Source organism: Lucilia sericata, unplaced genomic scaffold (assembly GCF_015586225.1).
Source record: "Lucilia sericata isolate MDLA Ls3-8-SP2 unplaced genomic scaffold, ASM1558622v1 Contig000536F_arrow, whole genome shotgun sequence".
In the NCBI taxonomy this organism is placed as follows: Eukaryota; Metazoa; Arthropoda; class Insecta; order Diptera; family Calliphoridae; genus Lucilia; species Lucilia sericata.
In genome coordinates this window covers 216,261-233,325 of record NW_023994546.1, presented here as the reverse complement: position 1 = coordinate 233,325, position 17,065 = coordinate 216,261, and the positions used below count along the sequence as shown (strand labels likewise).

The 17,065-nt window shown below is 31.8% G+C and overlaps 2 protein-coding genes across 3 annotated transcripts in view; both read right to left on the bottom strand.

The window, feature by feature from the left end:
• Positions 1-5,327: 5,327 nt before the first annotated feature.
• LOC119605935 (box A-binding factor-like) lies at positions 5,328-6,503 on the bottom strand. Its single transcript, XM_037959287.1, has one exon. The coding sequence runs from the start codon at positions 6,501-6,503 to the stop codon at positions 5,328-5,330; it is 1,176 nt and encodes a 391-aa protein (XP_037815215.1).
• Positions 6,504-6,518: 15 nt separating this feature from the next.
• LOC119605936 (semaphorin-1A) overlaps positions 6,519-17,065 on the bottom strand; it is a 203,432-nt gene continuing 192,885 nt past the window's right edge. For both annotated transcript variants that reach the window (XR_005231615.1, XM_037959288.1), the window contains one exon: positions 6,519-6,673. Coding sequence is in view for 1 of the 2 variants with exons in the window: in XM_037959288.1 (XP_037815216.1) it covers positions 6,671-6,673 (3 nt within the window). In the remaining variant the exon portion in view is untranslated. The remainder of the gene's footprint in view (positions 6,674-17,065) is intronic.

Sequence of the window (17,065 nt, the reverse complement as noted above, 5' to 3'; positions counted from 1 at the left end):
GTATTAGAACTGAAGTAGAAGTGTACCTGAAGTGAACAATAAGTGAACTAGAACAAGAACAGAACTAGAACAGAACTAGAACAGAACTAAAACAGAACTAAAACAGAACTAGAACAGAACTAAAACAGAACTAAACAGAACTAGAACAGAACTAGAACAGAACTAGAACAGAACTAGAACAGAACTAGAACAGAACTAGAACAGAACTAGAACAGAACTAGAACAGAACTAGAACAGAACTAGAACAGAACTAGAACAGAACTAGAACAGAACTAGAACAGAACTAGAACAGAACTAGAACAAAACTAGAACAGAACTAGAACAGAACTAGAACAGAACTAGAACAGAACTAGAGCAGAACTAGAACAGGACTAGAACAGAACTAGAACAGAACTAGAACAGAACTAGAACAGAACTAGAACTGAACTAGAACAGAACTAGAACAGAACTAGAACAGAACTAGAACAGAACTAGAACAGAATTAGAACATAACTAGAACATAACTAGAACAGAACTAGAACTGAACTTGAACTGAACTAGAACTGAACTAGAACTGAACTAGAACTGAACTAGAACTGAACTAGAACAGAACTAGAACAGAACTAGAACAGAACTAGAACAGAACTAAAGAGAATTAGAACAGAACTAGAACAGAACTAGAACAGAACTAGAACTAGAACAGAACTAGAACTGAACTAGAACAGAACTAGAACCGAACTAGAACAGAACTAGAACAGAACTAGAACAGAACTAGAACAGAACTAGAACAGAACTAGAACAGAACTAGAACAGAACTAGAAAGAACTAGAACAGAACTAGAACAGAACTAGAACAGAACTAGAACAGAACTAGAACAGAACTAGAACAGAACTAGAACAGAACTAGAACAGAACTAGAACAGAACTAGAACAGAACTAGAACAGAACTAGAACAGAACTAGAACAGAACTAGAACAGAACTAGAACAGAACTAGAACAGAACTAGAACAGAACTAGAACAGAACTAGAACAGAACTAGAACAGAACTAGAACAGAACTAGAACCGAACTAGAACTAGAACTAGAACATAACTGAACTAGAACAGAACTAGAACAGAACTAGAATTGAACTAGAACTAAACTAGAACTGAACTGAACTAGATCTGAACTAGAACAGAACTAGAACAGAACTAGAACAGAACTAGAACTGAACTAGAACTGAACTAGAACAGAACTAGAACAGAACTAGAACAGAACTAGAACAGAACTAGAACAGAACTAGAACAGAACTAGAACAGAACTAGAACAGAACTAGAACAGAACTAGAACAGAACTAGAACAGAACTAGAACAGAACTAGAACAGAACTAGAACAGAACTAGAACAGAACTAGAACAGAACTAGAACAGAACTAGAACAGAACTAGAACAGAACTAGAACGGAACTAGAACAGAACTAGAACAGAACTAGAACAGAACTAGAACAGAACTAGAACAGAACTAGAACAGAACTAGAACTGAATTAGAACTGAACTAGAACTGAACTAGAACTGAACTAAAACTGAACTAAAACTGAACTAGAACTGTACTAGAACTGAACTAGAACTGAACTAGAACTGAACTAAAACTGAACTAGAACTGAACTAGAACTGAACTAGAACTGAACTAGAACTAAACTAGAACTGAACTAGAACTGAACTAGAACTGAACTAGAACTGAACTAGAGCTGAACTAGAACTGAACTAGAACTGAACTAGAGCTGAACTAGAACTGAACTAGAACTGAACTAGAACTAGAACTGAACTAGAACTGAACAAGAACTGAACTGAAACAGAACTAGAATTAATCTTGAATTGAACCAGAACTGCACTAGACTATAATAGAATAGACTGTACGCGACTAAAGACTAAAATAGTCTGGATTTAAGTCTAGATTTAAGGTTAGTCTACTGTGCAGACTATTGTCTAGACTGGTGTCCAGACTTAATTATATACTAAGTCTTGGTGTAGACTATTGACCAGAGTTTGGTTTAGACTATTGTATAGAGTTTAGTCTAAACTATAATCCAGTCTAGAGTATGGTCATGGTCAGACTTTAGACGACAGCCTTAATTATAAATTAGACTATAGGCCAGAATACTATTTATATTATATTGACTACAGTGTAGACTATAGTTCAGTTTGTATTCTACACTCTAGTCAATATTATGGAACAGATTGTATTCTAAATTTTAGTGCATACTTTAGTCTAAACTATAAAGCAAACTTAAACCTAGACTATATACAGACGTATCGCAATTAGACTTTAATTAGTTTTAACCAAACTAATCCCCTTATTACAGTTTTGCTAGTAACACTACAATTTATTATGTGTTTGTGGGAAAAAAATTGTTTAACTAAGTTATGTTGTTTTTTTTTTGATATTTATAAATGTTTAATAATAATATTGATAAATGTTTGTTAATCATAATAAATAACATTACTAATTTTTCAAAAAAAAGTTAAATGTGGTTGGATGTTTTTTTTTAAGTTTTTTTTGTTAATTATTTTTTTTTTAATTTTTATATAAATTTTATGTTTTTTTTTTGTTGTTTTGGTTTGTAAAAAAACGCGGCTAAAACTACTGCTACTATTTTATAATTTATATGACTTTTTGACTACCTTTCTTATTAAATATGAGTTGGTTTTTTTGTTTAAAGGGAATTTGTTTAAATATTATTATTATTATATTATAAATGTATAAATAGTTTATATATATATATATATATATATATAAAGTAAAATATACAAGTTTTTGTTTTTAATTACAAAGTTTTGTTTTTGTTTTTATAATTTAGCATTAACAATTTGTTTTTTTTTTGTTTGTTTTAAATATTATATAATAATTAATATTAGTTATAATTTAGGCTTAAATAATATTTTTTTTTGTTTTGTTTTTTTTTTTGTGTTAATATTTTAATAACTTTCTTTTTATATTAAATTTGCTTAGCAATATATCATTTTTACAAAGTTTCTTAATTTTGTTTAAATTAATTGTTTAAGCATATAAATAATTAATATTTGTTTGTTTGTCTTGTTATTGATTTTTAAAGTTTAAATACTTTTTATTTGCTTGTCTTTTTATTATTTTATTAATAATATTCCTTAGAATATTGTTTTTAAAATTTCCTCTTTTTCTTGGGGGGGAGGGTTGTTGAGTGTAAGTTTATCTAAATTTGTTGTTGATTTTTTAAATATTTTCTAAACTGTATATAATAATAATAATAATTGCATAAAATAAATTATTACTAAAAATGCGTTTGTTTTTATTTTGTATTCTTATTTTTTTTTTATTTTTGTTAAAGAAATTCTAAATTTCAAGACATTTTTAGTAAAGTATTTCTATGTTTAATACTCCCTTAGCCAGCCATGTCCAAACATGCTGTGCTTTTTTGTATGCTTTGCTTTATTTCTTTTAAAGTTTATTGGTTTTAATAACAAATTTCTTTTTGTTTGCTTTTTTATTCAATGTTCTTTATCGCCTTTATTTTATTATAATTTCTAAAAAAAGTGTGTTTTACAATTTATTTATATTGTAGTAAGTAGATTTTGTTATTGTTGTTGTATAATAATATTGTTTTGTATTTACAATTGTAAATCCCTAACGTTATTTATGCTTAAATTTTAATTATATTTTTATTTCTTTTTTCTATATAAATATTACGTTTTTTTTTTGGTTTATTGGCCTGGGTGAGCGAGAGAATTTGTTGGTTTTTTTTTATTGTTGGCTATTTTTTTAGTTATTTTTCGTTTATGATTGAGTTATAAGCTGCTTATACAAAATTTGATTTAAAATTTCTAAAAACAATTAATTAAAAAAATTCCTATTAAAAAGCAAAAATTTGAAAAGCATTGTTGGATTTACTAAGAAATAGTAATACACTAATAGTGTAAATTAAATTTAAAAATAAATATTAAATATTTTTTAAGGTCAAATATGACAATGTTTTCAAAGAAATACTCTTCCAAAAGTTATTTTCCATTTCAACCAAAATAACTTGTAAATGAAATGGAACTGAACTAGAACAGAACCAGAACAGAACTACAATAGAACTTGAACAGAACTACAACAGAACTGGAACAGAACTAGAACAGAACTAGAACAGAACTAGAACAGAACTACAACAGAACTAGAACAGAACTAGAACAGAACTAGAACAGAACTAGAACAGAACTAGAACAGAACTAGAACAGAACTAGAACAGAACTAGAACAGAACTAGAACAGAACTAGAACAGAACTAGAACAGAACTAGAACAGAACTAGAACAGAACTAGAACAGAACTATAACTGAACTAGAACAGAACTAGAGAAGAACTTGAACAGAACTAGAGCAGAACTGGAACAGAAATAGAACAGAACTAGGACAGAACTAGAACGGAACTATAACGGAATTATAACAGAACTAGAACTGAACTAGAACTGAACTAGAACTGAACTAGAACTGAACTAGAACTGAACTAGAACTGAACTAGAACTGAACTAGAACTGAACTATAACTGAACTAGAACTAGAACTGAACTAGAACTGAACTAGAACTGAACTAGAACTGAACTAGAACTGAACTAGAACTGAACTAGAACTAGAACTGAACTAGAACTGAACTAGAACTGAACTAGAACTAGAACTGAACTAGAACTGAACTAGAACTGAACTAGAACTGAACTAGAACTGAACTAGAACTGAACTAGAACTGAACTAGAACTGAACTAGAACTGAACTAGAACTGAACTAGAACTGAACTAGAACTGAACTAGAACTGAACTAGAACTGAACTAGAACTGAACTAGAACTGAACTAGAACTGAACTAGAACTGAACTAGAACTGAACTAGAACTGAACTAGAACTGAACTAGAACTGAACTAGAACTGAACTAGAACAGAACTAGAACTGAACTAGAACAGAACTACAATAGAACTTGAACAGAATTACAACAGAACTGGAACAGAACTAGAACAGAACTAGAACAGAACTAGAACAGAACAAGAATCTGAATCCAGCAAAGATCACGTAGTATTATTTTGAAAACATTTGTTTAAAAGAAATTAATAAAATTTTAAAATACCGCGCAATGCTTTTCAAACCTTTAAAACTATTTTGAGTATATTTGTATAAAATTTCAGAAACCAAATCGAAAGCAATTCCCGCTTAAACTTTTAATATTACTTCTTAAACTCTTTCGCCACTATATATGGTAATATTTATCTATGTATATCTCCATTTTTTAGTAAAACTTTACTAAATTAATATCTTAAAAGTTAAAATTTTTCTTTAGAATAACGATGTATATCTCACACTTATACCCAGATGTTGTCAATAAATATCATTTTCATCCCAATCGACAGACTGCAAGACTAGTTTATCTAATTCCTTCGAATCACCCGAACTACTGTTACGTCGTCGACGTTTACGATGCAAATTCGACCATTTGCGATTTAGTTGAACCATTTGTGGGGCCGCAAACATGGCAGCCGCGGCGGCACTCAATTTTGTGGGCGTAATGGCATTGGTGAGTGTACTGCCTAGTGATGAGGATTGAGGCTGTTGTTGTATGGAATTAGAACTAGAATTGCCATTGGAGGAGCTGATATTGAATTGTTCGCGATTGTTGTTGAAAATATATTTACGGGTGTGTGGGGTGTAATGGGAACGTTGTGCTTTGGGTGCGGTATAGGCAGCTTGATGTTGGGGATAGCGTTGAGAGGACGAGTACATGGTGTAGGGTTGTGACAACAGTTGCTGCTGCTGCTGTTGTTTACTGTAGGGTGTGTCATAGGGTGGTGGCGGTGTTATCATGGCCATAGAAGAGGAGTCCTCTTCAATATCACGTTGCAATTCTAAAGGATGATTATCGGCTAAAGCTTCTCGGAAATGTTCCTCCTCTTCCTCAACTTCCTCTTGCTCAGGCTGTTGCTGCTGCTGTTGCTGGGTGGCATTAAAATCGAATTCATTTTCAAAGTTATAGTCTGCATTTAAAATATCTAAAGAACAATTGGGATATGAATAGGGTGGCATGTAGAGCACATCATCGTCATCATCATCATTATCATCAATATCATGATCATCGTAAAAATCTGGTGAGGATGGCACAAAATGATTCGTTGTTAAGGGATTTACTTGTACAGGTGTGGCAGGAACGGATTTAGCCAACGAGGTTTTATGTTTTCTATGTTTGTTGTTGCTAAAATGTTTTTTTCTTTTTGTTGCTGTTGTTGCTGCTGTTGTCAAAGTTGTGGTTATGTCATGTAACGGCTTTTGTTTATGTTGTTGTCTATGGTTTTTAGTTGTTGTAATATTAGAAATAGTAGTTTTAGCAGTTCCATTTGTTGTTGTTATTTTATTATTGGCAGTGTTTGCTTTCTGTTTCGGCTTATGCGTTGATTGTGTTGTTGCTGTTGTTGTTGTTGTTTTATCGATTTCATCTATTAAAGTTGCTGTTGTTGTTGTTGCTGCTGCTGATGTTGTTGTTTGATTTTTGATTAATGGCATCGATTTGGTATTTGTGATCAATCAATCACGATATATATAACTACAATTCTTGGGGCTCTCTTGCGGACTTGGACTGCTGGATGGTGGTGCTGGACTAGAACTACTATTTGACATAACAGGCGATGAGGCCGAACTAGAGTGTTGTGGACTATTGGAACGGTGTTGAGTTACTGTAATATATAGTGAAAAGTATTTGTTTGTATTTTATGTTAATTAAGTTTGTTTTTAAGGTTAGTCTTTTTTTGTTTTAAGATTACACTAATTAGACAAGTTGTTAGTTAGCTTAAGTATAGTTTAGTTAGTTTAGATTAGAGAGTTTAGTAGTTAACTAAGAGTTAGTGTAAATAATAAAGATTCAAAAATAATTAATTCTAGTGATTCCGAATTGTAATTTTATTCCAATACAAGAATTATATAGCAGCGTTTAAAAAGAAGAAAGTGCAGAAGTCAATAGAGAATATTTTGGACAAATTGTATACCACTAGACCTTCCTCTTAAGACCCTATTTTGTCAACAATAGATTTCACCAAATTTGTTACTTCTTGGTCGCATTAGTCTAGTTTATCGGGACAAAGTCAGGCATTCGATCGAAATCTTAAGAAATATTAAGAATTTCGACCACTTTTGAATGCTTGAATTTGGCCCTGGTTCTCATGAATAGTTTTTCGAGAGAGAGAGGGAGAGTGTTTACGAAAATAGAACCATAAACAATGAAACAATTTTTTTTTAAGCAAGCAGCTGATAGTTAAGCTGAGGGTCTATTGTTTAGCCATAAGATCGATAAGTTTGCCAAGAAAATAATAAAGGGATCCAAGGAGTTCCGAAATCTTTTCTATAGATTTGTAATAGGTGAACTGCTCCTCACAATACCAGTACTTAATACATTAGTATAGGTAGGTTTTGAACGTATAACTCTAGTGCTCAGATTCTGTGACATTTTAGAACAAATTCGAGATACTTTTCACTGTCAGAAAGTAGTCAGAAAGTCAGAATTCTCTGGTAGCGACATTTTACGCTTCTTAAATAAAAGTACAAGTAAAGTTCTCTACCAAGATAGTATTCCATAATTGGAAGTCATTGGCTATAGTTTTTACGGGTCTGATTTGCCGTAGATCTTGACTCTCCGTTCACTAATCAGTGGTATTGCTCAAGATGATTTAATAAGTCTATTTGTCAAAAGCCTGTCCATAAATTGGGCCCATTAAAGCCTTCTACTGTCAATATATTCGACAAAAAAAGATACTCTTTTCCACTTTGATCCCTAAAAAGACTCTTCGTAGGAACACCACGGCCATGCAGGTAAAACGAGTGTTTCCACCTATAGCTTCAAATGAAGTGGAAGAATCGGTGAAGGCATTTTATTGATAGATTTGGTTCTCTTTTAAATATTTAAATTATTATAGTGTTATTCGGGGGGAAATATCTGTAATCGAGCGACCAGCAAACTGTCTTAAGAATTATCGAATATGTGGTCATATATGCATATATACCGATAGCAAAGCTGGTGTAAAGGATAGTGCAGGTGTCATCTCGACATTTGGGTTAAGCAGAGAACGAATAAGACGCTTGTTTAAAATAAACAAGGATCAACTCAGATGATCTAATGAGATCACTTGTCATATCTTTAGGTACATCTGGCCGCTATATGCTTACTCTAGGACAAACAAAGATTGAGTCTCACATTCAACGATTATTGTAGAAATTATAATAATGAAGAGCTAGAAGTGACGATATCTCAAGTACTCTGCTACGGTTCGGCCTTAACTTTTCAGACATTCATAAACTATTTGGTGTAAGCCTAAGGTATATCCTAAACTTCAATCTGATTGGTTTCGTTATGGAAGCGACGAGTAGTAAACAACTTTACTATGTCCCCCTGGGTATCACAATGACATCAAACATAAATGGACCCAAGAGAGGGCCAGGTGGCAATTTTCGTACATGGCTGCACTTTGCTGAAGTACTCGAGCTATCTAACCTTTTGCCATAGTAGCCCCGTTAGGGAAGTACAGGTGTCATGAGCCAGCTCAATCTAAGCCCGACAAAGGAAAAGGCAATCACTGGTTAGAGCCAATAGAAGGGCGTACCCAACATCAGGTGAAAACACCCTATTGATGTTATGAGGAATGCTCTGTCCCTACAAACATTCTCATCATCTAAAGATTCCCCCCCAGTGCATTCCTGGACCTCTTAAAGTCGCCCAACCACACTACTGCGATGGCTTCTGTTGGTTTGGCAACAGCACCTAGAGACGTATTTGGTAGCCCGAAATACCCAAGATAATAGATCAGGATCCGTCTTCATGAACCGATCTATAACAAAGGATGTAGGAATTTCCAAAGTAAACTGAACCCAATAATTGCACCGACAAATAGTCGCGTAGCAAGAATCAATATATCCTGTTGAGATGGCAACAGCACCGAGAAACTTCCTCGAAGCGTAAAAATGCATACTAAATCAGTACTAGTCTCCAATATATGGAGATTTTCCCAATCTTTCACCAATTTTTGCATCAGTTCCATTCCCATGATCATAAGGATCTTTCTACGGAATGACAGACAACTACTGAACGCTAACTTGACAATTCCCTAGCATATACCGGCTCCCTACTACAAGAAATACCGATCGGGTTCAGAAATCCAGCATATGCTGCTTTGTACACAAACCTGTGTCATTTGAATAGAGTCAATGCATTATATATAGGGCATATCAGCCCTTAAACCAACAATCTCTTCCCGCGAATTTGGGTTTAAACCACAGCCACTACGTGGATCCCGAAGGAACCTCAACCAACTGACCAGCCAGAACAAGTCCTGTGGGCAACTGGCCACCCGTAGTACCAGATTATATGGTTTTCTGGTTAGACCTCATGTCAAATCATACCAAGGACTAGCCGAGGAGTGAAGTGACATCACATGTTTATAGTCCAGGCAGACTAGAGGTACTGATAGCACCACCCTCCCTCTAGATTGCAATACACCAAGATGCGTTCTATCATCATGCACGGGGGCCCTGGTTATTCGATAGACAATGGACTAGTGAAAATATCAATTCATAATCAATCTAGTAAATATACGAGTTATAGGACTATTCAATAGACTTGTCAATGTATTACGCCCATAGTACGTCCATAGACTAGAGAATGGACCAAGAGAGAACCAATTGTAACCAACCGAAATGTTTTTAGTCAAAATACTAATTCATTTCACTATTTAAAGACCTATTTCCGATACTACAATCAACAGACTACAATAGACTTGTCAATAGTCTAGGTCATAGGCGAGTCGGTATATATACTTGCCAATAGTCAACAGGATAGTCGATAGATTATTCTATAGACAATGGACTAGTGAAAATACCAATCCATAATCAATATTGTAAATATATGTCCTCTGACTAGAGAATAGATAAAAAGCCGACAAATAATTTAGTACTTTTAAACCCAAAAAGTACTTTTTGGTCAAGGTAAGTACTATTTACGATTTTAGTTTTCCATGTCTGATGTAAGAGATAATTAAGAAAACATATTTTAGTTGTTTTCCCTCTTTCTACTTCTAAATATTTAAGGTTCAGCCGCTTGGGCTGTGAGATGATGAAGTAACGTGATAATTCAGATACTTAATTAGTCAAGTACTTTAAAGATTTTATTCTTTTTTGCATGTTGCAACATTTTAAATATAGATATACGAAATTTTGTATAAAAATTTTATCAAATTTTAAAATTTATTTATGTAAAATATGCCATTTATACACATATAAAACATGCATGTTGCAACATGCTTATTTTCCAAAAAAAGAAACATCAACATTTATTAGAATAAATTATAATTTCGAAAATAAAATTACACAGTGCACACAGTGGTTTAAAATATAATAGGAAATTGTTAAATTTTCTTAAAAAAATTCTACCAAAATTTTAAAAACTTAAAAAACAGAAACAACCAAAAACACACTCATATTTTAAAAAGGGAAATTTTTCAAGTAAAAAAAAATTTTGAATATTTTGAAAATTTCAAATAAAAAAAGTGGTAAGTGAGTAGAATTATTGAAATTTTTTGAAGAAAATAACAAATGAAAAAAGAGTTGTAAAACAGGACTTACCAATACCATGACGGGGCGGCTGCCTTCTTAAACGGCCAAGACTTCGATTACGTGTATTTGTGTTAACAGCCTGAATTGTGAATTTGATTTGATTTTTTTTTTGTTTCGGGTGGTATTTGATATTTTTGATTTGATTTTTTTTATATTTGGTTGATAAAAAATAAAAATAAAATAATTTGTATTTGTAACATAATAATTTGTAGTGGTGTTTTTTTTTGTTTAAATTTGGAATATATTTTTTTTGCTTTTAAAGTTTTTACTTTTTTTGGGGTTAAATTGTTATTTATGAAAATGCAAATGATTTGAAGAGTGATGAAAAATTATAGGTTTTTTTTAAATAAAACTTAAAATTTGTTATATATTTATTTGTGACTATATATTTTGCTTTTTTTTAAATGGGGTTTTGCTAATGTTGCAGACGACATGCTGGAGGTTTTAGGGAGCAGTTGGAAGGGTTTGTAGTGAGAATTGCTATGAGACTAGTGTAAATAAACTAAAGTTAATATTGTGACTTTTTTGGGTTCATATATTGTCAATAATTGCGATTTTAATAGATCATAGACTAGTCAATAGTTTACTTCATAGACTATTCAATAGACTAATCCATAGACTAGTCAATAGTCTAGTCCACAGATATACAATAGAAAGTCAACAGATCAGTCCAGAGATTTTCTAAAAACTAGCTAATAGACTACTCAACTGACTAGATAATAGATTAGTCTATAAGCTTGTCTATAGACTGGACCATTGACTAGTAAATAGACTACTAATTTGTGAATAGATTATTCCATAGAATAGTAGATAGACTTGCCAATAGACTTGTCAATAGCTTAGATCATAGAATAGTCAAAAGACTAATCTATAGGCTAGTTAAGAGACTAGTTCATAAACTATTCAATAGACTAATCCATATACTAGTCAATAGTAAAGTCCACAGATATTATATAGACTAGCTAATAGATTACTCAATTGACTAGTTAATAGACCAGTCCAAGAGCTACTCAATAGATCGGATCATTGACTAGTAAATAGGTTACTAATATGATTAGTCAATAGTTTACTCCATAGACTGGTATATAGACTTGCCACTAAATAGACTAGTCAATAGTTTAGTTCATAGAATAGTCAATAGATTAATCCGTAGAAGGGGTAATATACTAGTTGAGTCTAGTTCATAGTCTAGGCAACAGACTAGTCAGCAGTCTAGTACATAGACTAATCCATATAGTCCAAAGATATTTAATAGACTAGTTAATAGGCTATTCAAGTGACTAGTTAATAGAATAGTCCAAGAGCTAGTCAATAGACCGGACCATTGACTTGCAAACACGCTACTAATCTGATTAGTCAATAGATTACTCCATATACCAGTATATAGACTTAAAAATAGACTAGTCAATAGTTAAGTTCATAGAATAGTCAATAGATTTATCCAGGCTAGGTAGTAGACTAGTTTCGAGACTAGTTCATAGGCTAGGCAACAGACTAGTCAGCAGTCTAGTACATAGACTTTCCAATAGACTAATCCATATACTAGTCAATAGATTACTCCATAGATTAGTAGATAGCCAATATACTAGTCAATAGTTCAGTTCATAGTATAGTCAATAGATTAATCCCTAGGCTAGGTAATAGACTTGTTCATAGTTAATATACCAGCCAATAGAATTGTGCGTAGAATAGTCAATAGAGTAGTTAATAGACTAGTCGACAGAATAGTCAATAGGATAGTCCATCGAATAGTAAACAGACTAGTCAATAGAATAGATCTTAAACTTGCCAATTAGTCAATATTTTAGTCCATTGAATAGTCAATAGATTAATCCATAGGCCAGGTAATAGACTAGTTAAGAATCTAGTTCATAGGCTAGGAAACATACTAGTTAATAGACTAGACCAAGAGCTAGTCAATATATCGGGCCATTGACTAGTAAATATTCCATAGCTAATAGACACTCTTGTGACTAGTTAACAGACTAGTCCGAGGGCTAGTCAATAGACCGGACCATTGACTAGTAAATAGACTACTAATCTAATTAGTCAATAGATTACTCCATTGACTTGCAGATAGACTTGCCCATAGACTAGTCAATAGTTTAGGCCATAGAATAGTCAATAGATTAATCCGTAGGCTAGGTGGTAGACTAGTTAAGAGACTAGTTCATAGGCTAGGCAACAGACCAGTCAATAGCCTAGTTCATACACTATTCAACAAACTAATCCATGTACTAGTCAATAGTCCAGTCCGCAGATATTGAAAGTCTACAGAAAAGTCAATAGGATAGTCCATAGAACAGACTAGTCAATAGAATAGACCATAAACTTAATAGACTAGTTCTAGTCCACAGAATAGTTAATAGAATTGACCATATACCAGTCAATATACTTGGCAAATAGACTTGACATTAGGCTGGTCCATAGACTAGTCTAACTCATAGACTAGTCAATTGTTTAGTCAACAGACTAGTAAATTGACTAGTTTATAGAAAAGTCCATAGACAAGTCTATAGACAAGTTCATAAAATATCCAATAGCCTAGTAAATAGACTACTAGTCCATTGACCAAGATAAGTAGTCTAATCTGATTAGTCAATAGATTACTCCATAGACTAGTATTGCCAATAGGCTAGTCATTACTCTAGTCCATAGACTAGTTTAACCCATAGAATAGACTAGTAAACAGACTAGTTCATAGAATAGTCCATAGAAAAGTCCATAGCCAATATAGTATTTCATTGACCAGTCTGTGGACTGGTCTATAGATTGTGGCCATTCCCTTAGTTAGTGTATAGACTTGTACATGAACTACTTATAGTACTAGTTCATCGACCTGTTCATACTCAAAGACCTAATCCATAGACCTAGTCACTAGTCTAGATCATAGACTAGTTAAAATACTGATCTAAAGAGTAGTCTTTAGACTAGTCTAGTCATTAGACTAGTCCATAGAATAATCAAAAGAATGGTTAATATACTATTCCGTAAATTAGTATAGTAATATAGTAATAGACCATATCTTGCAAATTGTGTTGTAACATAGTAAATGGTCTTGTAGTGTAATGAAGATTAGTATTAGTCTTGCAATGTTGCAAATGGTCTTGCAAAGTTGCATACTTTACCATCAAATCTAGTTTTTACTTAAGCCCATATAAATCTACAATGTTGCAAAGTGTTAAATGTATTAAGTAAATAAGTTTGCAACGTTGCAAATGGATTGGCTAATATGGTAAATGTAAAATTTTCTTATATTTTCACAAAATTTTGCATTTGCAAAGTAGAAAGAAAATTTGCACTAAAAAGTTGATATTAGTATTAATAGCAAAATGGTTTGCAACATTGTAAATTGTGTTTTAACATTGCAAATGGTCTTGTAACTTTGTATATGAAACATTTTACAACTTTTCTTATCAAAAATTTTGTATTTGCATAGAAAAATGAAATAGAAATATAATGCTGTTAGGTAAACCAAGTTTTAAATTATAAAAAGTGTTAACTATTAAGTGCAAATTATGTGGTAAACATTGTAAATGGACTCAAAATGCTGCAAATTTTTCCTTATTATTTTAAAATGAACATTTGGAAAGCGTCAAAGACAATTGCTATTACAAGTGAACTTGTGTTCGACATATGTTCCGTATTAAGTGCAAATTGTGTTGTAGACATTGCAAATAGACTAGCAATATAGTAAATGAAAAGTGTTCATATATTCATATGAAATTTTACCTTTGCTATGCAACAATAACATGTGCTTAATAATGAACATCATTACTAGTGTTCAAGTCGTAAAACATAAGTAGTATTCCATATTAAGTGCAACTTAACTTGTAGACATTGCAAATCGAATAGCAATATAGCAAATGAAAACATTTGCATTACAACAAAACTATTTATACTTAATATCGAACAGCACTATTTGTGTTCAAGTCCGTATTAAGAGCAAATAGACTTGTAGACATTGCAAATCGAATAGCAATATAGCAAATGAAAGGTGTTGGTATATTCTTGTTAATATTTATATTTGCAATTCGACAAGAATATTTGCACTTAATAATGAACACTATTATATCGTAGAACATAAATAGTATTCCGTATTAAGAGCAAACAGACTAGTAGATGTTGCAAATGCAAGGTGTTCGTATGATCTTATAAAATTTTACATTTGCAATGCGACAGCAACATTTGCACTTAATAATGAACACCATTATTAGTGTTCAAGTCGTGAAATCTAAGTAGAATTTCGTATCAAGTGTAAATTAACTTGTAGCTATTGCAAATAGATTAGCAATATAGCAAATAAAAGGTGTTCGTATATTCTTATAAAATTTTATATTTGCAATGCAACAAGATCATTTGCACTTTGGTAATTAAGTTTCAAAATATATTGTAGCCATTGCAAATAGGCTAGCAGTATAGTAAATGTAAAATGTTTGTATATTTTAATAAAATTTTACATTTGCAAGGCGACAAGAACATTTGCACTTTGGTATTTAAGTTTCAGAAAGTGTTCTAGCCATTGCAAATAAACTAGCAGTATAGTAAATGTAAAATGTTTGTATATTTTAATAAAATTTTACATTTGCAAGGCGTCAAGAACATTTGCACTTTGGTATTTAAGTTTTAAAACGTTAATAGAGTTTATTATTAAACAAAAATGGTCTGGTAAACATTGCAAATGGTCTGGTAAACATTGCCAATGATCTGGTAGACATTGCAAATGGTCTGGTAAACATTGCAAATGCTCTGGCAGTATTGTAAATGTACAAATTCTAGATCATTTTAATAATGAACACTATTATGTCGTAAAACATAAATAGTATTCCATATTAAGAGCAAATAGACTAGTAGATGTTGCAAATGTAGCAAATTCAAGGTGTTCGTATGATCTTATAAAATTTTACATTTGCAATGCGACAGCAACATTTGCACTTAATAATGAAGACCATTACTAGTGTTCAAGTCTTGAAATCTAAGTACAATTTCGCATAAAGTGTAGCTGTTGCAAATACATATATTAGAAATAAAGCAAATGAAAGGTGTTCGTATATTCTTATAAAATTTTATATTTGCAGTGCAACAAGAACATTTGCACTTTGGTATTTAAGTTTTAAAATGTGTTGTAGCCATTGCAAATAGACTAGCAGTATAGTAAATGCAAAATGTTTGTGTATTTTAGTAAAAGTTTACATTTACAAGGCGACAAGAACGTTTGCACTTTGGTATTTGAGTTTCAAAATGTATTGCAGCCATTGCAAATAAACTGGCAGTATAGTAAATGTAAAATGTTTGTATATTTTAATAAAATTTTATATTTGCAAGGAGACAAGAACATTTGCACTTCGATATTTAAGTTTCGAAATGTGTTGTAACCATTGCAAATAGACTAGCAGTATAGTAAATGCAAAATGTTTGTATATTTTAATAAAATTGTACATTTGCAAGGCGACAAGAACATTTGCACTTTGGTATTTAAGTTTTAAAACGTAAAAGGAGTTTATTACTAAACAAAAATAGTCTGGTAAACATTGCCAATGATCTGGTAGACATTGCAAATGGTCTGGTAAACATTGCAAATGGTCTGGCAAAATTGAAAATGTACAAATTCTAGATTATTTTAATAATGAACACTATTATGTCGTAAAACATAAATAGTATTCCGTATTAAGAGCAAATAGACTAGTAGATGTTGCAAATGTAGCAAATGCAAGGTGTTCTTATGATCTTATAAAATTTTACATTTGCAATGCGACAGCAACATTTGCACTTAATAATGAAGACCATTGCTAGTGTTCAAGTCGTTAAATCTAAGTACAATTTCGCATAAAGTGTAGCTGTTGCAAATATATTAGCAATATAGCAAATGAAAGTTGTTCGTATATTCTTATAAAATTTTATATTTGCAATGCAACAAGAACATTTGCACTTTGGTATTTAAGTTTCAGAATGTGTTGTAGCCATTGCAAATAGGCTAGCAGTATAGTAAATACAAAATGTTTGTATATTTTAATAAAATTTTACATTTGCTATGCAACAACAACATTTGCACTTTGGTATTTAAGTTTCAGAATGAGTTGTAGCCATTGCAAATAGAATAGCAGTATAGTAAATGTAAAATGTTTGTATATTTTATTAAAATTTTACATTTACAAGGCGACAAGAACATTTGCACTTTGGTATTTAAGTTTCAGAATGTGTTGTAGCCATTGCAAATAGGCTAGCAGTATAGTGAATGTAAAATGTTTGTATATTTTAATAAAATTTTACATTTGCAAGGCGACAAGAGTATTTACACTTTGATATTTAAGTTTCAAAATGTGTTGTAGCCATTGCAAATAAACTAGCAGTATAGTAAATGTAAAATGTTTGTATATTTTAATAAAATTTTACATTTCAAGGCAACAAGAACATTTTCACTTTGATATTTAAGTTTCAAAATGTATTGTAGCCATTGCAAATAAACTAGC